This window comes from Hemitrygon akajei, chromosome 10 (genome assembly GCF_048418815.1).
Source record: "Hemitrygon akajei chromosome 10, sHemAka1.3, whole genome shotgun sequence".
NCBI classification, from domain to species: domain Eukaryota; kingdom Metazoa; phylum Chordata; class Chondrichthyes; order Myliobatiformes; family Dasyatidae; genus Hemitrygon; species Hemitrygon akajei.
Genome location: NC_133133.1, coordinates 140,624,285 through 140,651,619, shown reverse-complemented (window position 1 = coordinate 140,651,619; position 27,335 = coordinate 140,624,285). Strand labels below are relative to the sequence as shown.

General features: G+C 41.5%; 1 protein-coding gene across 1 annotated transcript; it reads right to left on the bottom strand.

Moving 5' to 3' along the window:
* Positions 1-23,063: 23,063 nt before the first annotated feature.
* fezf1 (FEZ family zinc finger 1) lies at positions 23,064-26,214 on the bottom strand. The gene is made up of 4 exons (XM_073057697.1): positions 25,312-26,214; positions 25,064-25,198; positions 24,141-24,273; positions 23,064-23,769 (listed from the first exon to the last, which is right to left on the bottom strand). Exons 1-4 carry the CDS (start codon positions 26,212-26,214, stop codon positions 23,504-23,506), a joined length of 1,437 nt encoding a protein of 478 aa, XP_072913798.1. The 3' UTR covers positions 23,064-23,503.
* Between the last annotated feature and the right edge of the window lie 1,121 nt (positions 26,215-27,335).

Genomic DNA, 27,335 nt, shown 5'->3' with positions numbered 1-27,335 from the left:
CCTAATTTTGCTCCAATTCAATAATTTTGCTTCTTCCCCTCTGCCATCCGTTTCCTAAATAGACATTGAAGCATTGGACACTACCTCACTTTTTTAAAATATATACAGTATTTCTGTTTTTGCACACTTTAAAATCTATTCAATATACATAATTGATTTACTTGTTTATTTATTTTTTTTTACTCTCTGCTAGATTATGTATTGCATTGAACTGCTGCTACTAAGTTAACGAATTTCACGTCACAGGCCGGTGATAATAAACCTGATTCTGACTCTGATTCTGATGTTTCATGATTAAATGGTCTACTGCAAAGAAAGGTATCCTTGCTCAGAATCAGAATCAGGTTTAATATCACTGGCATATGTTGTGAAATTTGTTGTTTTCTGTTGTGAAATTTATAAAAAAACTATAAATTACAATAAGTATGTTTATATATAAAAAAAGAAAATTGAATTAAGTCATGAAAAAGAGAGGAAATATATTGATGTAGTGTTCATGCGTCCATTGTCCATTCAGAAATCTGATGGCAGAGGGGAAAAAACTGTTCCTAAAACATCGAGTGTATGTCTCCTGGCTCCTGTGCCTCCTCCTCGATGACAGCAATGAGAAGGGGGCAGGCCCTTGGTGATGGGTTCCATAATGATGAATGCCGCCTTTTTGAGGCATCACCTGTTGAAGGTATCTTCATTACTGAGGAGGGCTAGTGCCCATGGTGGAGCTGGCTGAGTTTGCATCTTACTGCAGCTTTTTCTGATCCTGTGTATTGGCTCCTCCATACGAGACAGTGATGCAACCAGTTAGTATGGTCTTCCCGCTACACCTGTAGAAATTTGCAAGTGTTCTTGGTGACAGACCAATTCTCCTCAAACTCCTCATGAAGATGTTGACACCCAGGAATTTGAAACTGCTCATCCTTTCCACTTCTGATCCCTCGATGAGGACTGGTGTGTGTTCCCCCAACTTCCCTTTCCTGAAGTCCACAATCAATCTCTTGGTCTTACTGACATTGAGTGCAGCTCCACTCAACCAGCTAATCTATCTTGTTCCTGTACACCTCCTTATCACCAGCTGAAATGCTGCTAACAATAGCTGTGGTGTGGACAAATTTATAGATGGCATTTATGCTGTGCCTAGCCACATAATTGTGGGTGTAGAGAGAGTAGAGCAATGGGCTAAGCACCAATCCCTGATGTGTGCCGGTGTTGACTGTCAGCGAGGAGGAGATGTTATTTCCAATCAGTACAGACTCTGCTCTCCTAGTCAGGAAGTCAAGGAAATAGTTGCAGGGGGAGTTACAGAGGCCCAGGATTTGGAGCATGTTGGTTAGAACCAAGGGTATGATTGTGTCAAATGCCTGAGCAGTAGCCAATAAACAGCAGGTTGACATAGGTATTGCTATTGTCCAGGTGATCCAAGGCTGAGTGGAGAGTCAGTGAGATCGCATCTACATTCCACAGAACTGACTGGTGGATCTATGATTTTTTTCACTCATTCGTGATGGTGAGAGGTCTTTTGAGTGGACTAGCCATAGAAGACATATTCTATTGTAAAGGGTGTCTTGAGAATAGGGCAAATTATGATACTTTCTGTCCTGTCATATACCATTCATTTTAAATGTCTTTTGAAACACTAAACAGATATGAATCTTGAATTGCATTGTATGCTATTAATGACATGATAATGTAAGGATTGGCATGTTAATATTCAAAGGGCAGAGATTCAAATTAATGGATTAAAAATGTCAAAACTAAGTAGAGCATATAAAGGATTTAAATTCACTGGGTCTTGAAGGGTACATTAAACAAATATTATACCAATATATGTAGAAACAGATATCCTTAAAGAGCTTATTAACGGGGAACTTTGTACCTGCCAAAAGAATTCTGATACCCATCCCAGGAGGTGAGATTTTTGTTCTGTTAGTGGTTATGATCTGGAATGCACTACATCAGCACCAGAAGCAAATTCAAATGCCTCCTCCAAAAGCAGATCAGATATACACTCACTGGCCACTTTATTAGGTACAGGAGCAGATCCTGGTGTGATCTTCTGCTGTTGTACGCATCCACTTCAAGGTTTGACACACTGTATGTTCAGAGATGCTCTTTTGGACACCAATATTGTAACACATGGTTGTTTAAGTTACTGTCATCTTCCTGTCAGCTTAAACCAGTCTGACCATTTTCATCTGATCTCTCTCATTAACAAGGCATTTTTGTCTACAAAACTGCCACTCACTGGATTTCTTTTGTTTTTTGCCCTACCCTCTGTAAAATCTAGAGACTGTTATGTGTGAAATTTCCAGAAGATCAGCAGCTTCTGAGATATGCCAGCTACCTTTTCTGGCATCAACATCATTCCACAGTCAAAGTCACTTAGGTCACATTTCTTCCCCATTCTGATGTTTGGTCTAAACAACAATCAAACCTCTTGAACATATCCGCAGGTTTTTATGCATTGAGTTGCTGCTACATGATTGGCTGATTAGATATTTGTGTTAATGAGCAGGTATACCTAATAAAGTGGCCTCTGACTGTAGATGTAAAGCAGAATGCATTGCAAGACAATGAGGAAAGTTTCGTGGCTTTTTTCAAAGAGCCAACACCAGCACAATGGGTTGAATGGTCTCATGTAAGATGCAATAAATAAATCTAATTTATTGGACCTTACAGCGAGGCTGTCAGAGTGGACTGCAACAGCAAAATGAAACATAGGACCTTAAGCCCCCACCCTGCCGCACTATCCTCCTGGTTAAATTAGAGTCTCTGGAAAATAATATTAAAACCTCAGAACAAGATTGCAGCACCTGAGGGACATCAAGGACTGCTGTGTAGTCTGCTTCACAGAAACATGGCTCACCCCCAACATTCTAGCTCAAGGAACCTTCCACTGCTTGAATTGGGTAGCAGTGTCAGGCAAAGGCAGAGGTGGTGGCATTTGCTTCATGATTAATTCATTACGATACACAGATGTGGCGGTCCTGTCTCAGTCCTGGTTCCCAAAGCTGAAACGTCTGCCAGTAAAGTGTCATCCATTTTATCTGTTGAGGAGTTTTCCACCATCATGCTGGTTGCAGTGGATGTTGCCCAGCTATGCACCCCGTACAGGCAGGCACTGGGGGAGCTGAGCATTGTGATCAGCAGTCATGAGACAGCACACCCCGATGCCTCCCCAATTATTGTGAGGGCTTCAACCAGGCCAGCTTGAAGATGTTTCTAACAAACTACCGCCAGCATGTCACCTGTGGAACTCGAGGAGCTAACACGCTTGATCATTGTTATACCACCATCAAAGTGCTCTGTTACACTGCACTTTGGCAAGTCCAATTGCTTGTCTACACTTCTGCTCCCAGTGTATAGGTGCAGACTGAAACTCACAGCACCAATGGAAAGGACCGCAATGGGATGGTTATGAGAGGTAAAAGAGCACTTACAGGACTGCTTTGAATCAGTGGACTGGGCCATATTCAGGTACTCATCTTTGGATCCATATGAATATGCCACAGCCATCAATACGACTTCATCAAGACCTGTGTGGATGAGTGTGTACCTTCAGCAACATACTGAATGTACCCAAACCCGAACCATGGATGAATCAGGAGATTCACATTCTGCTAAGGGCTAGATCTGTGCCATTTAAGGCCAGTGGCTCAGAGCCCTACAAGATGACTATGTATGATCTACAGAAGGCCATCATGAGAGCAGAAAAGAAATTCCATGTGAAGTTAGAGATAAAATCGGATGCATGTCCTGTATCTAATAAAGTGGCCACTGAGTGTAAGTTCGTGGCCTTCTGCTGCTGTGCTCCATCTGCTAAGTTTTGTAACTTCAAAACTAATTCAAAGGAAAACAAGAGAGCCGAGAGATCGAGTCTTAGTTTTTTCTTTTCTTTAAGCCAGGCATGCACATATCATGTAGTAACACCACAACATAGGCAATTCGTGTATCTTTACAAATAACCTGTAGTGAATTATTTAAACAAAGAATGCTTAATCAGCAACATACCTACAATATTACTCAATATCACTGAAATATTAAAGACACAACACTCCTCCCCGCTTAGCTATAAGCTCTAATTCAATGGACAATGCATCATAACTATATACACATTATACTATATTATACAACTGCTATATGCAGACATCCACAGCATAGTAAATTTTAAATTGTCCTATTCAGGCTTAGAGATTAAATCACTGTGGTGGATTTCTTACTCTTGTGGGACAAAGTCTTTCCTAACAAGGGGGATCACTCTGCTTGGCAGCTGAGACGTGGCTGTGAAACAATATCAGGTTCTGGGTCCTCCTCCATTGTGGTTGTAGGAGTTGGTTCAGAGACTGCAGGAAGTGGTTGTGACAATTCTGGACACCTTTCTTCTCCTTCCCTTTTCTTCTTTTAGTTTATGCATCTTGATCTTGGGAAGATGCATTTAGTTCACTGGAGTATACTGTTATGCCTGCAGCCCCCTCCTTTGTGAGAATCGCAAGATCACTATTGGGTTGGGTCAGGGGACCCAGGAAATGAGAGAGAGACGTGCAGAATGCCTCATTCCCCGGCGATGTAAAGCTACGGGACATGGCCATTGTCTCTTGGAGACACATTTGTGGATTGAGATGCTATGCTACGTGGACGCCCTCAGGCAAAGTGGGCTGGGTGAGAAAGAGATTGCATCACCCCAACCTGATTGACATCTACAACCCTGCGAGTCAGGATAAAAGAGGGGCTGTAGGAACGGCCCCTCAGACGCACCAGAAGAAACGCTAGTGATCCCATAAGAGCGGGAAGCCATTTGAAGGAGGCCACGTGCGTTCAGTTCCGTTGCTTGGGACTGGTGGCTGGAACCACGGAAAACGGCTTTTAGCTAGCAACGGGGAAATCAACTCCCCCGACTCAAAGGACTGGCATCATAAAAGACCTGGGCAAGTTTAAAACCGTCTCTCTTAAACCCAAAATGCTGCAGCTTGAATGAACTACAGTGACTTTTATATTTCCATCGGACAATACATTATCCCCTAGACAACGATAGAGCTGTTTCTTATTGATTATTATTATACCCGCGCTTTTAGAGTTAGTATTCACGAGGTATATTATCTGTATGTTTGCATTAATCTTATTTTTGTGCCCCTTTATCAATAAATACTTTTAAAAATAGTACCATCAGACTTCAACGGACCTCTCTATCTTTGCTGGTAAGTGACCCAGTTATGGGGTACGTAACAATACTTTTATTAACCTTCTATTGCTCCCTTTATGATCTGAGCTTTCCACTGGGTTTCTTCATCAACAACATCATCAGATGAATCCTCCAATTTCATATCTCCATTGACTCCTTTATTTTTGGTCTTTGAATCATCCAATGTACTCTGCAAATTTGGTACTTGTTTTTCATTGGATATTTCATTTGCCTTAAAATATTGCTGAATTAACTCAGTCTACACAGGCCAGTTATCTGCTGAGCAATCAAACACGTTTATCTTTCCTCTGTAGCCAGCCATTTCTGCTCTTTTTTTATTTATGATTATCACCCAGTACTCACTTTTTATGTACCTGTGAATTCTTCCATTTTATTTCCTTGTTTTAAAAACCCAGTTGTGTTTCCCTTTTGAAGAACACATGCTGCACTCCTTTTTTGTGAAAATTCAAATGTCTTGCTGCACTTCCACAGGTAGGTAGTCATCTCAGATTTGTTTTCAAAAACACCTCTTTGCCACTGTTATGCTTTGTAGCTCCAAAACAGTAAAGTGATTCAAAAGAAAACAAGACAGCTGAGAGATGCCAGTCTTTACTTTAAGCGAGATGTGCATGCATCACGTGGTAGTGTGATGACACATGCACTTCTTGTATTGTTAGGTATAACCTGTAATGAATTATTTAAACAAAGTCTGCTTAATCAACAACATATTTACAAGATTTCTTAAATATTACTAAAATATTGAATACACAATGCAATCTACTTCAACGTTCAGTAAATTGTGCATTTGAAGATGCTCTCCTGCACACTATTGTTGTAATGAGTCATTACTGCCTTCCTGTGAGGTTGAACCAGTCTGGCCATTCTCCTCTGACTTCTCTCATTGTCAAGACATTTTTACCCATAGAACTACAACTCACTGAATGTTTTATTGTTTTTCACACCATTCATTGTTATCTCTAGAGACTGTTGTGCATGAAAGTCACAGGAGCTGAGCAGTTTCTGCGATATTCAAACCACCATGTGAGGCACCAATAATCATTCCATGGTCAAAGTCACTTAGATCACATTTCTTCCCAATTCTGATGTTTGGTCTAACCAACAACTGAACCTCTTGACCATATCTGCATGCTTTTATGCATTGTGTTGCTGTTACATGTTTGGCTGATTAGATATTTGCATTAATGAGGTGTACAAGTGTAACTGATAAAGTGGTCTCTGATTTTATGAGGCAAAACCTAATAGCATAATTGGCAGTGATGCTTCACTCCCCAAAGAGCTCAACACCTTTTATGCACACTTTGAAAGGGAGTATAACAATAGACCAACGTGAGTCCCCACAGCATCTGGCAACCCTGCAATCACTGTCTCAGAGCTAATGTCAGAACATCTTTCAAGTGGATGAACCCTCACAAGGCATCGGACCCCAATTGTGTACTGGGCAGGGTACTGAAAACCTGTATTAACCTTTTAGCTGGAGTGCTCAAGGACATCTCCAACCTCTCATTGCTGCAGTCAGAGGTTCCCACCTACTTTAAAAGGGCATCAATCATATTGGTTTTCAAGAAGAGCAGCGTGAGCTGCCTTAATGTCTATAGTCTGGTAGCACTCATATCTATTGTAATGAAGTGCTTTGAGAGATGGCGATGGCAGATTAACTTCTGCCTGAGCAAGAACTTAGACCCACAACAATCTGCACACCAGGTCTACAGTAGGTGCAGTCTCACTGAGTCTCCTTTGGGCACTGCACCACTTATGTCAGACTGCTGTTTATTGATTACAGCACAGTGTTCAACACTAACATCACCTCAGATCTAATCAACAAGCTTCATATCCTGGGCCTCTGTACCTCCCCCTGCATCCTGATTCTTAACTTTCTCACTGGGAATCCATATTCAGTATAGATTGGTGTTAACACCATCTCGTTGGCAAACAACACGGGCATACCTCAAGGATGTGGGCTTAGCCCACTGCTCTGCTCCCTGTATACTCATGACTTTGTTGGCTAGGCACAGCTCAAACACCATATATCAATTCACTGATGACACCACCATAGCTGGCAGAATCTCAAATGGTGAGGAGGAGACACAGAGGAGCAAAGCAGAGTGGCAACAAATATTTGCACTCAAAGTCAGCAAGACGCAGGAATTTGATTGTGGACTTTAGGAAGGGAGATCAAAAGAATGCACATCAGTCCTCACTGACAAGTCTGTGGTGGTAAGGGTGAGAACTTTCAACTTCCTGGGCATCAACATCTCATAAGATCTATCCTGAGCCCATCGTAGGTCAAGATGGTGCCTGCATACAACAGTCCTTCAGTCAACATCTGCTGTATAAACCATAAAAACAATTATTTGACTTCTTTTACATCTGTTTTTCATCTTGAGAGTGTTTTTGGAACTGCTGGAGCCTACAATTTCCAGTTTGGAGATTGACTGTGTGATTCAGTACTTTGCTGTCTCTGAGAAGACTCTGGGAAGCAGCAAGTGCGAACCTCAAAGCAAAGAAACTACAAGACAGAGTGCAAATCAATGTTAGACTCCATTTTGCCAACCAAAACTTCCATTATTCACTGATTAAAGTGACGAGGAAGATTGAAACATCGAGGCAATTGTGAAGGGTGAGCACCAATTGGGTTCTGGTCGCTGGTGGGATCATTCTGCTGCCTGTGTGGCCTACCGCAGTGCCTAAGTCTCTCTCTTTTAACACCGCTGATGAATGTTACCGAGGTTTCTGTGCACGGATTTTGGACTACAGGCTATGGTCTTTTCTTTAGTCTTACGATTTTTATATTATGTGTTTTCGCTGTTCTTTCTCATTGTCTTTTTGTTCAGGGGAGGGGTGTTGGTGGTCAGTGTTCTTGTTGCATTTCTGTCAGTTTGTTTTTTGTGGGGTGAGGGGGGATTTTGGGGCTGATGTTCTTGTTGTGTTTTGTGAGGGGGAGGAGGGTTCACGGGATTGATGAGCATGTTGGTGGGTTTGCTGATTTTCTTTGACCTGACTTCCATGGTTTTTCTTTGTTTCGTGGTTATCTGGAGAAGAAGAATCCGAGTTGTATACTGCATACGTACTTCGGTAAAAGATGAATCTCTGAGCATTCATAACGAAGGTTAACCGGCAGCTATACTTCATTAGGATGATCCTTTGTTCTCAGTATTTGAAGGTGACACGCGGACTGCCTTCAAGAGAGTGAATCCAAGGAAAGCATCCAGTCCGGACGGAGTACCTGGCCAAGTACTGAAAACCTGTGCTGACCAACTGGCTGGTGTGTTCATGGATATGTACAATCTCTTGCTCTAGCAGTCTGATACACACCTGCTTCAATCACACCAGTGCCCTAGGAGAGCATGGTAAATTGCCTCAACTACAGTCGCACAGTGCCACTTACATCCACAGTGATGACATGTTTTGAGAGGCTGGTGAAGCATATCAGCTCCTTTCTAAGTGGTGACTTGGATCCTCTCCATTTTGCCTATCAAAGCAACAGGCCTTTAGCGGATGCCATCCCATTGGCTCCTCACACAACCCTGGAACATCTGGATGCTCTTTATTGATTGCAGACCAGCATTTAACACCACCATCTCACCAAAACTAATCAGTAAACTCCAAGACCCAGGCCTCAATACCCCCTTGTGCAATTGAATCCTGGATTTCCCCGCTTGTAGACCCCAGTCAGTTTGGATTGGCAAAAACATTGCCTTCACAATCTCCATAAGCACAGGAGCACCACAGGGATGTGTACTTAGCCCCCTGTTCTATTCGCTTTACACCTATGACCGTGTGGCTAAGTACAACTCCAATACCATACACAAGTTTGCTAATTACACCACTGTTGTGGGCTGTATCAAAGTGGTGATGAATCAATGTACAGGAGGGAAATTGAAAATTTGGCTGAGTGGTATAATAACAACAACCTCTCACTCAATGTCAATAAAACCAAGGAACAGATTGTACACATCAGGAGTAGGAAACCAGAGGTCCGTGAACCAGTACTCATCAGAGGATCAGAGGTGAGAGGGTCAATAACTTTAAATTCTTTGGTGTCACTATCTCTGAGGACCTGTCCTAAACTCATCATATAAATGTAATTGCAAAGAAAGCATGACAGTGCCTTTACTTCCTCAGGAGTCTGCAGAGATTCGGCATGTCATCGAAAACCTTGGCAAAGTTCTATAGATGTGTGGTGGAAAGTGTGCTGACTGGCTGCATTACAGCCCAGTATGGGAACAACAATGCCTTTGAGTGGAAAATCCTACAAAAGGCAGTGGATTTGGCCCAGTACATCATGGGTAAAGCCCTCCCAAACATTGAGCACATCTACATGAAATTTTACCATACAAAAGCAGCATCCATCATCAAAGATCCTCACCACCCAGGCTATGCTCTTTTCACACTGCTGCCATCAGGTAGAAGGTACAGTTGTTTCAGGATTTGCACCACCAGGTTCAAGAACAGGTACTACCTTCATCCATCAAGCTGTTGAACAAAAGGGGACACATCAGACTTCCAATATAACTCGGAGTCCTGCCATGTGCAGAAGTTCGCTGATGACACGGCCATAGTGGGGTGTGTCAGGAATGGACAGGAGGAGGAGTATAGGAAACTGATACAGGACTTTGTGATATGGTGCAACTCAAACTACCTGCGTCTCAATATCACCAAGACCAAGGAGATGGTGGTGGACTTTAGGAGATCTAGGCCTCATACGGAGCCAGTGATCATTAATGGAGAATGTGTGGAGCAGGTTAAGACCTACAAGTATCTTGGAGTACAGTTAGACGAGAAGCTAGACTGGACTGCCAACACAGATGCCTTGTGCAGGAAGGCACAGAGTCGACTGTACTTCCTAAGAAGGTTGGCGTCATTCAATGTCTGTAGTGAGATGCTGAAGATGTTCTATAGGTCAGTTGTGGAGAGCGCCCTCTTCTTTGTGGTGGCGTGTTGGGGAGGAAGCATTAAGAAGAGGGACGCCTCACGTCTTAATAAGCTGGTAAGGAAGGCGGGCTCTGTCGTGGGCAAAGTACTGGAGAGTTTAACATTGGTAGCTGAGCGAAGGGCGCTGAGTAGGCTACGGTCAATTATGGATAACTCTGAACATCCTCTACATAGCACCATCCAGAGACAGAGAAGCAGTTTCAGCGACAGGTTACTATCGATACAATGCTCCTCAGACAGGATGAAGAGGTCAATACTCCCCAATGCCATTAGGCTTTACAATTCTACCGCCAGGACTTAAGAACTTTTTTTTAAAAGCTATTATTAATGCTTTTTGAGATAGTGATTTAGATGCATATCATATTTTTTACTGAGTTAAGTATTGTATGTAATTAGTTTTGCTACAACAAGTGTATGGGACATTGGAAAAAAAGTTGAATTTCCCCATGGGGATGAATAAAGTATCTATCTATCTATCTATCTATCTATCTATCTATCTATCTATCTATCTATCTATCTATCTATCTATCTATCTATCTATCTATCTATCTATCTACTACACTCACTTTATTTCTAGAGTTTCCAGAACTGATGATCTCACTTTAAGACTCTTTATCTTGTTATTTCATACTCGTTATCTATTGTTATTTATTTATATTTGCATTTGCACAGTTTGTTGTTCATTGATCCTGTTTACAGTTACTGTTCTACAGAGTTGCTGAGTATACCCGCAGATGCACCGTGGAGAGTATTCTGACCAATTGAACCACAGTCAGTACTCACCAATGTACAGGATTATAAGACGCTTCAGCAATGTTCCCTCTAAGGTGAATGTGTATGCATGCACACACATCTTTTGCTATTAGTGCACAAAGGAACTTAAACTGCGCACAAAATGTTGCAACCTCTAACTCATTGGCATCTTAAGTGTATCTCACAATCATACACAATCACATTTCATTTTCTGTTTTCTGATCCGGACGTTGTTGACAATTTGGAGTTTGCGATGAATTGTCTGCAGATTTTCAAACTGGCTTATTTATACTGTTTTCATTGAAGAAATTATTCAGTGCGCACATGTTGTTGTCACTGAGCGGAAAAACGCACAGCATAAGATTTTTGGACACTTAGTCATTGCAAATTAGAAGGAACATTGGGCTTCAGAGGGTTTTAGATTCAGCCAGCTACATCACAGGTACAGGCCTCCCCTCTATCAAGGATATCTCCAACAGTCAGTGCCTCAAGAAGGCAGCACTCATCATTAAAGATCTTCACCATCTGGGATATGCCCACTTCTCAGCACCACCATCAGGGAGGAGACTGAGGAACCTGAAGACCCACACTTAACGTTTTTGGAATAGATTTTTTCCCCTATGACATTAGATTTCTGGAAGGCCCATCATTCCATGAAGACTATTACACCATTTTTCTTTTGTTTCATTTTATTTCTAGTGCAACTTATATGAATTTGCTATGTCTGCACTGCACTGCTGCCACAAAACGACAAATTTCATGACTTATGTCAATGACAATAAACCTGACTCACATTCTCTTGACCCTTTTCTCACTTGATTCAGTATTATATACTCTACTACACTAACTTCCACGCTTATTTTCTATTTATGTCGGGAGCATCAATCTAATGAGTTTTATTGTCCATTGACAATTACACACATGCATACTGGTGTGAACTACTTGTCCAAATTGAACTGATGATCTTAAAGCATTATACAGTTGCCATTTGTGACCCACATACAAGTCTTAAGATGTTTCTTCCCTGCAAGATAATACATTAGGATTAGATAACCACATACCTTGTATTCAATCTGTTCTCCATGACAACTTCAATACCCAATATGGAAGAGGAAACTAAAATGAAGTAATCTTTTTTTAATCACAACCAGATATCTTCTGCTACACAATATGTCTCCAAATTAAAAACAAAATTAATGGACTCCACATTGAAGATCCCGCTTAATCCTTATCTAATCTGTAAACTAACAACAAACTGAAATGAAAAAGCACATCTCAGAAAAATGAATTAGTCTGATTGCTATATAATAAAAAAATCAGTAAGTAAGTCTTTTTGAATCCAGTAATAAACAATATGGCTACAATTAATGACAAGTTCCCCATTTTGCAACAATAACTGGGATTTCCCACATCTCAGCCCTTTTCATACATGGGCTGCGGGCTTCCCTGGTGAATTACCTTCAAGAGTGATGGTGAGTTGCCACTTTGTAGTGGCACTTTGCAGTTTATGTGGGTGAAAGTGCTCGTACAGAGCTGATTAGAGGAGAATTCCACAATTTTAGCCTATTCAAAACAGAGGTGGTCATATTTTCCTAACTCAGAAGAATAAATGACTTAGAAGAAATTTTTGGGGGCATGGAGTTTCCATCTGCCTACTGCCTTTACACTTTAGAGGTCATAGGTTTAAGATGCATTGAAAAAGCTTTGGTGAGAGACAGCAATGTGTTGCAACCACAAAATGAGCTTGTTGCAGATATCCAAATTGAATAAATATCAGAAAGAATTTATAAAAATTGCATTGGCAGTAGCCAAAAAAGCTATTGCAGTTACTTGGAAATCGGATACATATTTAAGTATAGATTGTTGGAAGAAAGAAATTTATGGCTGTATTCCACTTGAAAAAATTGCTTATAATTTAAGAGAAAAATATGAAACATTTTTGAAAATTTGGCGCCCTTATTTACAAAAGACAGGATTAAATATATAGGCGCTCTGAAGATGAAATAATTGGTTACTTGGGGAAAGAAATAAATATATATACTAAAGTTATTACGAACTCCGTGGAGCATGTGGGGATCTTCTAATATCCAGGCATTCCTTTTTTTTTCTTTCTTTCTTTCTTTTTTCTTTCAATAGGGATGTTATGGGGAAGGGGTTAAGGGGAGGGGGGATGGGTAACACATATTTTCTTTTTCACACACTTTTATTCTGTAACTATTTGAAAACACAATAAAAAAAAGTTTTTTAAAAAAAATTATACTGGAATGTAACATTGCGGATATGTCATAAATAAATATAGTTCTATTTTAAAAAAAAGAATGTGTTTCAACTAGGGAATGAAATGTAGGTCAAATGAGAACTTGCAGCCGCACGGTAAATCCAACCCCCACCATCCCGTCGGTGTCCCAAATGCTTTGTGTATAAGGGCTGTCCATAAGCTGAACCTTAAGGTCATCTTAGAATAGTTGGGCTTGAACCCATGCCAGCAAATGGAGAGCATCTACTCTGTTTCCTGATTTGTGCTATGGAAAAGCTCAGGCAAGTTAGGAGCAGAGTCTGTGATCAAAAGGTACCTAGCTTCTGAGCTCATCCTAAGCGTATTCCAATCCATTTTGCTCATATCCGAAATCCTCCAAGTTCCAAAAATCACCCTTTGCTGGCTGAACTAATGCTAGCTCCTAAGCAAGCAACATCAATTTTTTTTTTAATTCTCATCTTCAGACACCTTCATGGTTTCACCTTCCCTGTACTTGTAATGTCCTCTAGCCTTATAATCTTCCCATTTCCTGATCCTCTTATAGCTTAAATTTAACTGTTCTATTGTTATTGATCACGTACATAGCAGCTAAGGTTTTGAACTCTGGAATTTCACTCACTAACCCTTGCTGATTCTTTTTCCCCTATTACTTTGCATGTATATATACCTGTATAATAACTCCATTGGGCAGAAACTAATATATTCTCAGGCATAGCTGGAGCTATTTCTGGCAAGGCTTTCGATGCTTTTAAACTCCCTGGGATAGACTGTGGTTAAAAGATTGCACATTTTACTTTGGCACAGTGGCTCAGCTATTGCAGCTACCATCTCACAGTTCCAGTGACCCAGGTTCAATCCTGACCACTGAATCTTGCATGTTCTCTATGATCTTCTGGGATTTCATCAGTATCCTCCTATATGTCAAAGATAAGCAAAGTGGGAGGTTAATGGACCAATGTAAGTTGCGCCTAGTGTGTAGTTGAGTAGAATGGGACAGAGTTGATGAGAGTATGGGGAAAATAAAATGGAACGAGTAAATGAGTGCTTGATGGTTGGCGTGGACTCAGTAAAAAGGCAATGTCTCTGATCCTGGCCATTCTATAAAATTTTGGTGTAACGCAGTTCGGTTGGTGTGACTGACTCAGTGTACCTCAAGAACATTCAGTCTTGAGTTGCTCAGTTCTATTTGAATCTCAGTTCTATGGCACGCAAATCATGAAATGATGCCCTCTGTATGAAAATGGGATCTTTTCCCAATCTTGTTTAATCTTAAAGAAAGGGTGCTTATCCCATTGTAATAATAAATTATAAATTCTTCCAGTGGAACCCTTCATCAAAGGGTTCATGCTCATAATAGTATCTAACAGGTCAGCCTCTAATATGCAAGAAAAATTTCTTAAATATTTTTGTAAGAAATGTCTAACTTGAAGGTATTGTAAGAAGTGTGAATATGAAAGAGAGTATTTATCAACTAATTGTTCAAAAGACATCAGTCTATCTTCTTTAAATAGATCCAAAAAAGAATTTATACCTTTATTTTTCCAAAATAAAAAATTGGATCACTCAAAGAAGGCTTAAAAAAATAGTTTCGATAAATTAAACTACAAAGTTTAAATTTTTTAAGATTAAAAAAATTACAGAACTGGAGCCAAATTTGTAAAGATTACTTAATCACGGGGTATAAATTTAAATTAGCAACTTTAGCTAATTGTATAGGTAGAGCATCTCCCGATAACAAGGTTAAATAAAACTGTTTCACAGCTTTTAATTCCAAATCTACCCAAACTGGCCGCTCGTTCTTATCAACCCAGTATAACCAAAAGGACATATATCGCACATTAACAGTCCAGTAATACATTCTTAAATCAGGCAAAGCAAGACCTCTGTCCTTTTTCAATTTTTGTAAGTGACATTTACCAATTCCTGGTCTTTTAACATTCCAAATAAAAGATGAGATAATAGAATCAATTCAATCAAAAAACTTCCTAGTCAAAAAAAAGGGATATTCTGAAATAAGTATGAAAATTTGGTAAAATCATCATTTTGACTATATGGATGTGGCCAGCAAGTGAAAACATAAGTGGGTTCCATCTGCAAAATAAATACTTCATAGAATCTACCAAGGGAACAAAATTAGTTTTATAAAGATCCTTACATTTTTTAGTGATTATAATGCCTAGATATCTAAAGGAATCCATAACTTTGAAAGGAGTATTATCATATATAGAAACAGATACATTTAAAGGAAACAGTTCACTTCTATTAAAATTAATTTTATGTCCTGAAAAATCTCCAAATTCATTAAATAATTTTAGCAGGGCAGGGATAGATTCCTCAGGATTAGATACATAAACCAGTAAATCATTAGCATAAAGAGAAATCTTATGAATAGTCTCATTAAACAAGATTGGGAAAAGGAACTTAATTTGACTTTTATAACGGAGGGCTGGATGCGGATCTTGAAGTTGGTTAACTCTTCCTCGATTTGTGCTAGCCATTCATTGATTCAATTTTAAATCGTACATTGTTACTGTTTGACGAAGGAGAGATTGTCTAAAATCTTTCCTAATGTTGGTAGTTATTGTGATAGATGTAAAACTGAGACAACTCCACTGACACACGTGCTTTGGTCTTGTTCTATACTGGAACAGTTTTGGAAGTCCGTTTTTTCTACAATTTCTAAAGCACTTAGAATTATTTTACAACCTAACAAGTTACCTGTGCTCTTTGGAATAATACCTCAAAATATCCCTGATATTTCTTTGTCTGACCAACATGTTATTGCGTTTGTTACATTGCTAGCTAGGAAGGCCATTTTATTGAAGTGGAAGGATATGTTGGCTCCCACTCTGTCACAATGGTTCTCTCAAGTGATGTTATGTTTTTGTTTGGAGAAAATTAGAAGTTGAATCTTTGAACCTATGTTTGATTTTGAGAAAAGATGGGGTTCATTTGCTCATTACCACCAATTGAGTAAGTTGATAGATTTCCTCCACCATCTAATTGTAAATTTTGGTATAATTTTATTTTGCTGGTGGTTTGCTGTTTATCTTTAGAAGCTTTTTGTATGACACACGGCTCTGGGGTTGGACACCTAATGGGTTCTTTTTTTTCTCACTTTTTTCTTGCTTTAGTAGGTTATTTTTCTTTTCTTCTCTCTTTTTTTGTGTCACCATATTTTTCAATCCTTAATATTATTATTTTTTCTCTTTTGAGACATTGTAAGTGTTACTTACTTCAATGTACTCTTGTTATTTTGGATAATAATAATAATAAAAAGATTTGAAAAGAAAGAAAATGGGACCTTGATTCCACAGGATCTATGGAACAGATGTCTCTACCACTTTTACAGCAGGTAGATGATGAAAATGAAACAAGTTACCTTTTCCCTAGTGCTGGTTCTCATTGGCTCCCACAAATCTAAGCTGGCTGCTGTTGCCTTCAGGATTTAATTAACTTGGTCAGCAGTACTGTTAAGTCCTCAACTTTTCAGTGTTTCTTCAAAGTAGTGGCCAACATGAAGACAAGAAACCCTACCCTATGTTTGCCTTGCCTTGCGCCCTTAACTCCTGGTGGAGTTGTTGGGGCATCATCATGACAAGCTTTGCACCAGTCTGTTCCATCTGTCGTGGTTGTGTGCCAGAGCCTGGGTCACTGCAAATGTTTTCCCTGTCCATTCTTTAATGCTGTCCGTCCATCTTTTCCTCTGTCTGCCTCTCCTTCTTTTCCCCTCCACACTTCCTTGTAGAACGGTCTTTGCAAGGCCACTGGATCTTGTTATGTGGCCGTACCATCTCAGCTTTCTTTTCTTCACCGTTGTGAGAAGGGCCTTATGGGGGCCAATGTGGTGCTGGATGGTCTTGGTGACCTCCTCGTTTGTGATGTGGTCCAAGTATGAGATGCCCAAGGTGTTGCAATAGCATCTCATTTCCAATGCCTGTATCTTCCTCTGTAGCTCTGCTGTGAGGGTCCATGTCTCGCATGCGTACAGAAAGATGGAGAATACCAATGCACGCAGGAGTTTGATCTTGTACTATACGGTGATGTTGCTGACACTCCGTATTGTCTTGAGTTTGGATAGTGCAGCCATTGTCTGTGCAGTTCTTGCCAGGACTTCTGGTCTTGATCCTTCATCACTGATGATTGCCCCCAGGTATTTGAACTGCTGCACTGACTCAAGTTTCTGACCACGAACTGAGATGTCTGTTGTGATGGCACTGTTGGCATTTGCCATGAGCTTGGTTTTCTCGAGACTTATTTCCAGTCCAAACTTTGTGGAGGCTCTATCAAGATGGCTGACCAGTTTGGCCAGTTTCTCCTCTTTTCCTGCAAGTCCATCAATGTCATCAGCAAACCTTAGGTTTGTGATGTTCTTCCCTCCGATGCTGACTGTACCCACATGAACTTCAAGGGCATCACCCATGATCCATTTCAGGAAGACGTTGAAGAGAGTGGGGGAGAGGAGGCAGCCCTGATGGACTCCTACAGGGGTATGGAACCACTCTCCGATGGTGCCCTGAGCAAGTACTGCACTGGTTGCCTTGGCGTAAAGCTGATGGATTGTATGAATCAGCTTCTGCCCCATGTTGAAATTCTTCCTGTGGCCCATAAGACATCATGCCAGACTCTGTCAAACACCTTCTTGAAGTCTATGAAGACGTGGTAGAACACTCTCTGGTGCTGAAGGTGTTTCTCACAGAGGGTGCGGAGGGTGAAAATCTGCTCAGTGGTGCTTCTGCCCGTACGGAAACCTGCTTGTCCCTCGGCAATGACGTCTTCTGCCTGAGGTCTCAGTCTGTTCAATACAACTCTGAGCATTACCTTGCTTACATGCCTGATCAAACTGATGGTACGGTAATTCTGGCAAGGTTGCAGATTGTCTTTCTTGGAAAGCACAATGATCAGTGACTGAGTCCAAGGGGTCAGCCAGATCTTATTGCAGATGGTGGTAATCATCTCTATCATGTTCTCTCCTCCATGCTTCAGCAGTTCAGCAGGGATGTTGTCAACTCCTGTTGACTTCCCGCACTTCGGTGATTGTATTGCAGCTTCAACTTCTTCACGCGTGATTGGATAGACATCCTCATTGGAAGATTCCTGTACGTTCGGCACACTTGAATCCCCATTGCTCTGGTAGTTGTACAGTTCTGAACAGTACTCTGTCCACCTTTCCATTATTTCCATTTCTTCTGTGAGACTTTTGCCATTTTTGTCTTGGACGGTGTTCACTTTGCCTTGTTTTTCTTTGGTAAGACCTTTCACCAGTTGGAATGCCTTCTTTGTGTTGTTCTTGGAGAGGCTGTCTTCAATGTCCGCACATTGTTTGGCTATCCATCTTTGCTTTGCTTCCTTCATTTCCCTCCTGATTTCCTTGTTGATGTTCCTGTATTCTGTTCTTCCCTCTGCTGTGTTTTTATCTTTCTTTAATTTCCTTCTTGTGTCACACATATCCAGTATCTTGTTTTATTAGTAACATGGAGTTCCATGTTTGATTAGTAACATGGAACTCAAGTTAATACTGAATATGCTCAATAACTTGATTGTACCTAGATCTCTGCTTGCTCTGTCCTGACAGATAAATGGGTCATGTCCAGCCATGAGAATAGGGCAGGACAGGGCATTGGCTGAAAGCCATGATTCTCTGAGCATCACCTTCTCAGGTGTTTGCTTACTTGGTTGTTGAAACCTTTCACTCAGTATTGGCACATGCATACTGTGAAATGGTGCTTGATACAACTGAGCAGCTTGCTGGGTCCTTTAAGATGGCTGTTAAGAATCAATGCCGTTGTTGAGAGTTTAGGTTGGAACAGAAAAGGCAGGGGAGAAAAAAAATCATCCCTTAAAAGGACATAAGTATTTGATGTCAATACGTAAGCTTCACAGCCATCATTACTGATACGTGGAATGGCCAGGGCTGTCTGCCCTTCTGTGCCCATATTTCTCCCCTCTCCTCCCGTTTCCCTTGCCCTGTAAGTAATCGTAAGTGGTACTTGCCGCATCCCTGTGCTACACTACAGTCACCGGGAATGAAGGCTGTCTCGGAGCTGGGAGAGAAAATGTTTCCAGAGCAGAGTCAAGGCTAAAATCTTCATTTCCCTGGGCAGTGGCAAGTTAAAGAGACGAGCGTGTCCGGGAGGAATGTTACGGGCAAAATCTTCCTTTCACTAGCCCACCGACATTCCTAAATTCTCTGCTCAAATCCAAGTAAAAAGTGACGTCATTTGGAATAAGGATTGTTATCACTGTTTCTTTTAGTTTCAGCTGAGGATTAATCGCCGATTAACGCGGAGAAGAGAAAAACTGCGACTTTGGTGAATCACTAATCCACACTGGGTGCTCAATGGCGCGCCCTGCACCAACACTTACCCCACAACGGATGTGGGAAGGGAGCTCGCAGGAATACATTGAACCGTAGCAACATAATTGAAAAAGTAGCCTAACTTCTACGTTGCCTGCTGAATCCTTCCCCGACAGTTCCAACATACTGTGGTTTAGCCCAGAACAGAGGAGGAGATCCCCGGCTCGCCCGCCCTTTGAGAGCACCATCTCCTGCAGTTCCATCCAGCTTCCGCTGGAGTGCGCTGTCGGGGCGATCCCCGCCGACACGCTAGAGCCGCAGAAAAGTTTAGTAAGACCTAGTTCAAGAGTGGGAATTTATAAAAAGGCTGAAGAATTCATAGCACAATTTAGCAGAGGAGGGGAAAATAAACTGTCATGATCTTATTGAAAGGCACATCGGATAAGAAGAGTCGAATGATCTCAACCTGTTACTTAAGATCTTATCTTCTGACAAGTTATAGATTGATTGAAAATTAACTAAATAGAAATGTTCCAGTTCCCCGAATAATCTTATAATCCAATGTAAATATATTTTTCACCTTCCCACATTCTACTATTGTCCACTCACGTTGGCTCCTGCCAACGTTGCGTGCAGCGTTATTGTGCAGACACTCCAACAGGTTACAGTCTAAACAAAATGCAGGTGAAATATAATTGCCCTGTCATTCTAGGATACTGAGTAATTGTTTCCCCACCCTCTCCCCGTCTCCCTGAATAGCTCTGGTTGTGTTTCCTGGAAACCTCTTCGCTTTCCTCTAGCATAGGTTTTAATTATTGCTGCGTTTGCCAAGCTCTCGCCTGGTTGGCATCTGATGGTATGGTAGAGAGTGTATCTTCTTTTCATCGGGCAATAGATCTTGCAAGAGTCGGTTACAGGAATAACCAGCAGGACGCTTACTCATTTCCAAAGAGGTGGATAAAAGTTCTTTTTCCCCGCATGTCATGACAACATACAATTAAAATACAATATTATTGACAACTGGGTTTTATATCTTCTTATACGGTGTGTCGGGAACAGAGCGTATGCGCAGTTCTGGCATTAAAGCGAGTTCAGTCTGATTTTAGTTCATATTACTTGACCCCAGTGCATTTCCTCAATTGAAACTGCGAAATGTTGTTTGGAACATAAAGCACCATGAAATACCTACAGTGCTGTGGCGAAGAGGGGCCTATACATCAAATCAGACACTTTCAATGGTGGTTAATTTAATAAATTGTAGCCCCTGTTGTATATATTAATCCGTGATTTTTTTTTCGCGTGCGCTTAAGAAAGAATGAAATTATTCCGTAAAGACCTGTAGAAAGTAAATAACGGGACGGATATTTCATGTTTTCCAGCTCAATAATACCACAATGAGACCTACATTCCGTGGGAAAGGTGTCCGAATTAAAGATCATTTAGCCGCAATACAATAAAGATGCATAAAGCAACCATTACTGGAACCGAAAGTTTGGCGGGAATTTCGGCGGAGAAGTTGCTGAGTGTTTTCCAACAAACTAGAAGTTATACCTCCCCCCCCCCTCACCCCCGCCACAAGGACCGACTTGCACGAAAGCCACGTTTTTTTTCTCTTCATGGATTGCAAACTGTTAACTCGAGAGGCCTTGTAAACAGAGGGCTGGCCTCCGAAGCGTTAATCTTTAGAAACCACCTTTATTCAAGTTCAGTGAACGACGACGCATTGAGCTACTCTGCGAGGAGAGCTCCATGTTAATCAGCCTCTCCTCCTCTGGAGAAAGTGGACTGTGTGACTAGCATGAATTTCATTGGATTTGGAAATGATCATTTGCTGCTGTGATAGCTCGTTGCCAGCTCTAGGCGATAATTAGCCAACAAGTACCATTTTCACCGCTGACGGCGGAATCACAGGAAGGACCCGCATATTGAAAGGAAAATAAGTAGTCACCACCCTCCTATGGACACTGTCCTTCTCATTTAGGTGGGCAGCAGTAATGCACAATTAACATCCACCAGATGAACCATTTCTCCCTGTTTTTACTCCGTAATTCATTGCTATCTTATTCATTCAGTACATTTGACACTTCCAGTTTGAAGTCGTGGACCGTTAGTTAATATTTACGCAAATTGAGCTGTCTGAGGTTAATATACATGAGACAAAGGCAGTCAGTATCGTTCGTTATTGTGAATTTTAACAAATGACATCTTTTTTTCAACAATTATGCTTAAGTACCTACGGGGCTTTCTTTTCTCGTCTAAGCAAATGTATAATTTTTACATTTCTTATAAATTATTTAAAAGTATAATTCGTTTTAATCGAGAGGTTGATTTGTGAGAATCCCTGTTTAGAAGTATAACCACCCTGTAAAGAACTTTGTACCTGCTGTCAGTTACTTGAAGTCATTGACGTAACAGCGTTCCGAACAAGAAGCCTAAAGCTTCACACCAATAGAAAGAGGCCGTTCAGCCCGCGGAGTCTGTTCCAGCTCTGGGAGTGCTATCTAATCGATCCCATGTCTCGTTTCGTTCTTCGCAAATTTAAAAATCCACCGAGCCTCTCCAGTACAATACTGTATTAGGATCGTGTAGCTTTCTGTTTAGGCCGCTGGGCATATAGAGATTTAATAGCAAACGGTGGCTTTATTAAAATTGTCAATAATAAACTCTAGGTTTGCGTCAAACCAATGAAGAAAGCTGATACCTTGACCTTAAGTGTATCTCCGTTCCACATCGAGGAACCAGTCATTTCAATTGTGTTGGTCTGTCCTTATTGATATTACAGATCACATTTTATTTACGCAAACTCTTCCGGAAAAAAGATGTGGGGACAAAATAACTTCACTTCTCTCGCCAAAAATTAAAATATATTTGAAGAATGCTCGTTAGATGTTAAGTTGTTTTCTTACTGTTTAAAACTGCCTTTTAGAATATACAACTTTTCTCCCCTCAGCACTCCATATTTGTTGGTGTTTATGCCTTCAAATGAATCGTCTCTAACCCAATTTATTCACTATTTATTTTAACTAACGTAACACAACTGAAGAGGGAAAAGGACAGTTCGTCGCATTATTTTGAAAAAAATCGAGAGTTTTATATAATGTTGGTCACGCCGTTCCACAGACAATATTTGTATATTTTTTTCTAAAGTTTCACTCTCCCACCTTTCCATTCCACTCGCAGCACCGAATCTCTACCCCGCTGTTAAAACGTGCGCTTCTACTCACGTCTTGTCAGCAGCACAAAGCAAGTTGTTTAAATTTGCTATTACCACAACCACATGAAAAAAGCTGGAGGAATTTTTCTCCCTTAAATTGCAATATATAGTGTCCAGCGTAACTAGCACTTAAAGCATATAGCATAACGATATTGAGAGGTGTCAGTCATAGAGGTTTAAACAGGCCCTTCGGCCCACCGAGTCGACTTCGTCCCACAGGCACATATGTACATTAACCCTACCCTAACCAATTTTATTCCCATTACGCCAGTTTGAACATAATTACATTTGTGTAACAGAGAAGCAAGTTATATCAAGTAAATCTCTAAATTATTTCACTCATAAATCACTTTCTCCAAACAAGCAGAAACTCACAGTAACTAAAGAATTACGAGAATTTATTTGATCACCATAAGATACATCGGAGTCCCGTCGCAATGATTTCTCTTCCTGGTATGTATGGACCATTTTGTAGCGTAAGAACGAAGGGAGCCGGTTACTTTTACATGGAGACAGCGAGCGAGCGATCAATTTAACAACCCAGACCCAATTTCTCCGTTTATGGCTATTGAGCGCGAATCTAATGAGCGATTAGATGAAAGTGGGGAAAAAATCCAAACGGACAAAATCCATGCAGCAGCAAACGAATAGAATCCAAATAAATACATTAAACGTTTTTACATCTCTCCGAAGTTGAGATGAATTTACTTTTTGTCCCGAACTTTTCAGATAAAACTCAACAATCTCCGTACATGAGTCTATATTCATTTCTGTATATAATATAATTCTGCATGCAAATTTTTTTTTTAAAAAGGAGTTACGGGATTTATATACGTCTGTGCATATCTGTAAGCCTTATTTCCTAGGCTGTTCATCCAATGGAAAGTCTGCGGTGGACGAACGAGATCCTGGGCCGTTGTCGTGTAACTTCCTGACGTGTTTTTTCAGATCAAAGTTCCGGCAGAACCCCTTGCCACAGGTGGAGCAGGTGAAGGGTTTCTTGTCGTTGTGGGTGTGCATATGGAAGGTGAGGTTGTAGATCTGGTGAAAGGCCTTGTTGCAAATGCTGCACTTGAACTGTTTCTCCCCGCTGTGAGTCAGCTTGTGGTTCTTGTAGTTACCTGCAAGATTGGGATTTAATACTGAACAAAATCCAAAGTAAGATTCTTTAACAAAACTTACTACTACTTTTAGCTGCATGAAACTGAATAACTGTTGTTAAATATATCTGTGGCTGTTTTGAAACTCACAATCTCTGGAAAAAAATGCAATGAAATGAATCTTCATATAAAATTCACGTGATTTACATGTAAGACTGGGTATACAAGTTTGTTTTAATTTATCGTGTATAAAATTCAGCATATATGCATTACATTAGTAAGTCCAATGTTGGGCTAACTAACGGAATACATGCAGTATCTATGCTGCGCTCAAGTGCCTCTTGTTCATTTATGGCGCGGATGTTTTGATATTCTCCCACCAGTGTTATTACCTTTTTGGTGAAATCCCTTCCCACAGAACTCGCAAACAAAGGGTTTGTAGCCGGCGTGGATTCTGGTGTGAGTATTGAGTGTGGAACTTCTGTTGAACGCTTTGCCGCACTGGTTGCACTTGTGAGGTTTTTCCTGCCAAGTGATGCAAACGTAACATCAGTAAATATGTTCAGGGTTTAGCTGCAGAGAACAGTAGTTCGGTTCGACACTTTGAGCGCCCGAACGATAAAAATCACTGCTCACATCTGCCCTCAAACAAATCCCGCGCATGTTGATATTTTCCAGCAGACCAACAAAACGGACTATAAAAACAATGTAGGGCATCGTCATTGAAGTTACATTGGTGTAAAATGCCCCGCCGGGTACTCCAGACATGTTAGGTGCATGGTTTCTGCTAGTTTCGCACGTTACCGAGTAAATGTCGAGACGTGTCCCGCATCGCTTCACGCCACTGACGCTGCTTTGAATGCTAGCGGCAGGCGGTCAGAGGTTACAGAGCGGGAGTAAGAAAGGGCGTTCTTGGACCGAAAGGTCGAAGATGGGTGCCTGTTTCAATTCTGCCGAAACTCAGATCATTTAATGTTTACTTTGCAGCTGTTTCATATTTTAACCACTGTAAAACTAGCTGAAATCCAGAGTTCTCCAGCAATATTATAATCAACTGATGGCCATCTCACATTATACAATGTGGACTAAATCACGTCAGTTTCATATCGTGGGCTCCTCTTGATTCGGCTTTGCCGGATCACTCCAAATGGTTAAAGTGTCCTGTAACGTTATCAAACCTGATTACAGGCTACGCGACTAAAGAACTTAGCTAAAGGACCGTGCATCTGTACAGAACCGCTCCCACATTTTAAGGCCGGCACGTGAACTGGTGAGTTTACAAAGGCGTTCAAACGGAGTAAGGGGGCCAACGTACCTGGGTGTGAATGATCTTGTGTCGGCACAGGGTGCTGGCTTGACGGAAGCCTTTGCCACAGACTTTGCAAACGAATGGTCTGGCTCCCGTATGAACCGGCATGTGACGGGTTAAGTTATAATGTGCGTTAAAAACCTTTAAAAACACAAAAGGTGCCGGGCAACAGAATTAGATTCGCTGAAATTGGTCGCTTTTGACGGCATGCGATTAAACAGGAGACGGAGAGCGGAAGAGAGCGAGCCACTTACCTTTCCACACACTTCGCAGGTGAAAACTTTGGGTCTGCTGTTTGGGGAGCTGCTGTTAAGTTTGGACGAATTCTTCAGGGCCAGTTTTTCCGACAGAAAGTGCGCGTTCTCCTTCACGCAGTGCTGGAGTTGGGAGGAAGTGAGGTCTTTGAAAGCCGTCGGATACCTCTCCATCGAGGACAGCCCCAGTTTGTTCTTATCGCCGAGCACGCCGAGGGGGGAGCCCAGCAGATAGGAAGCCATTGGGTGCACGTTGAAGATGGTGGCGGCGGCTGGAGGAGGGCATGGCCCGTCGCCGCAGTTCAGGTAACACAGAGCTCCCATTGCATGAAAGGACGATTGGTTGACCACGCGCGGCCGAATGAGTCTGTACTGCTCCAGCGGCGGCGAGAGGCTAGCCCCGTCCGCTTTGGACGACAAGCTGCAGTTGACCAAGTCGTGTCTGCAGTCGTAGGAAGTCTCCAGGTGGCTTTTGCGGTGCTCGGCGCCGGGCAGGCCACCCTTCGAGCTGTTTTCATAAGCCAAGGACAAAAGTGGGATCATGCAAGGTACCGAAGAATTCAGGTGGAACACGTGCTTTGGTTCGCCCTTGGCCACCGCTCCTTGCAGTAGGTTCGGGTAGGGGGCACACTTTGGTTCTGGAGTTCTGGCCATAATTCGCTCGATGGAGAAAGCCAGGGGTTTAGACGTGCTGATCATACCGTCTCCGGTATGTAGGCTCTCTCTGCCAGTAGAAGTTGCTCCCAGTATCTTATCAGCACGATAACGATGGGAGTAAATGTTGTCCATATTTGTTTGTATTACTAAGGATCTACTTGCTCTTTTTATGCTGTGTATGATTTCGTGGACGCCCCTTTTTCTCTTTGTGACAGATTTGGACGGGAATACAGACACGACCAGCATGCAGCAAGTTGGTGGCAGAGCCGGTGACCATTCCTACCGGTCTTTGACCATTAAAATGTGTTGTGCCAACAACCCTCCAAAGATCTTGCTCATGATCCCTTCTGGAGATGAGGAGATAAAAGTCAATAATTCACTGGTAGTAATCGGCAATGAAGTTTTTATTTGTGTTTGGTTAGTGGGCTGGCGTTCCGTTTTGATCGTCACTGGAAATCCGACTCTCGCCCGCCTACTTAAGAGATGAAGGAACACCTTATTCGCTATCTCTTTTTTCTGCTCAGCGGTTCCCGTCAAATCAGGAGAGTGCCGCAAGCTGCTGGGTGTCTGACTGACATCAGCGAAGATCATTGGAACAAGGTGGCGAACCAGTCACAGGAACAGCTCTGAGCGAAAGGGCGGCACAACTCTTAGCACGGAGCTTTCAAAGCCCGCCAGCAGTTAATGCAATCGCCTCCCCGAGAGGCTAAGTGATTTAAATCCTGGCAGTTCCTACAGGGGGAAAATATATCGGTCAATAATTCAGTTTCAGTGAGGAATTCGGAAAATTCAGTAAGGCGCTGGAAAAGGGCTAGTAGCATCATGAAGGATTCCGCAACCCTGATCATGGACTGTCCCACCGCTTCGCCCACCCCGCCACCCCCATCAGAGACGAGGCTACGTAGCACCCACGCCAGGATCACCAGACTAAAAAACAATTACTTTCCCCCAAGCAGTAAGGCTGATTAACACCTCCACCCACTAACTGCACCACTACTTTATTATTTCCCGTCAGAAATCTTATTAACACCCTAGCGTCAATTTATGGATATAAGATCAATATATAAACTTATATATACTTATATTTTATTGTATTTTTGATTATTATTGTTGAGTTATCTGTGCTGTATTGTATCCGGTGTAACAATCATTTCGTTCTCCTTACACTTGTGTACAGAAAATGATATTAAACAATCTTGAATCATCTCTCGGTTTAGAGACGCCTCAGTTGAATAAACACTTGTTCATAAAAGCCCGCAACAGACTGCATTCACCATATTTCGCACTTTTTAAAAAAAAACAGAAACCGTTGTCAGACATAAAATATACTTAAGTTTTGATATGTTACCGGTATGGAGATCTAGTTT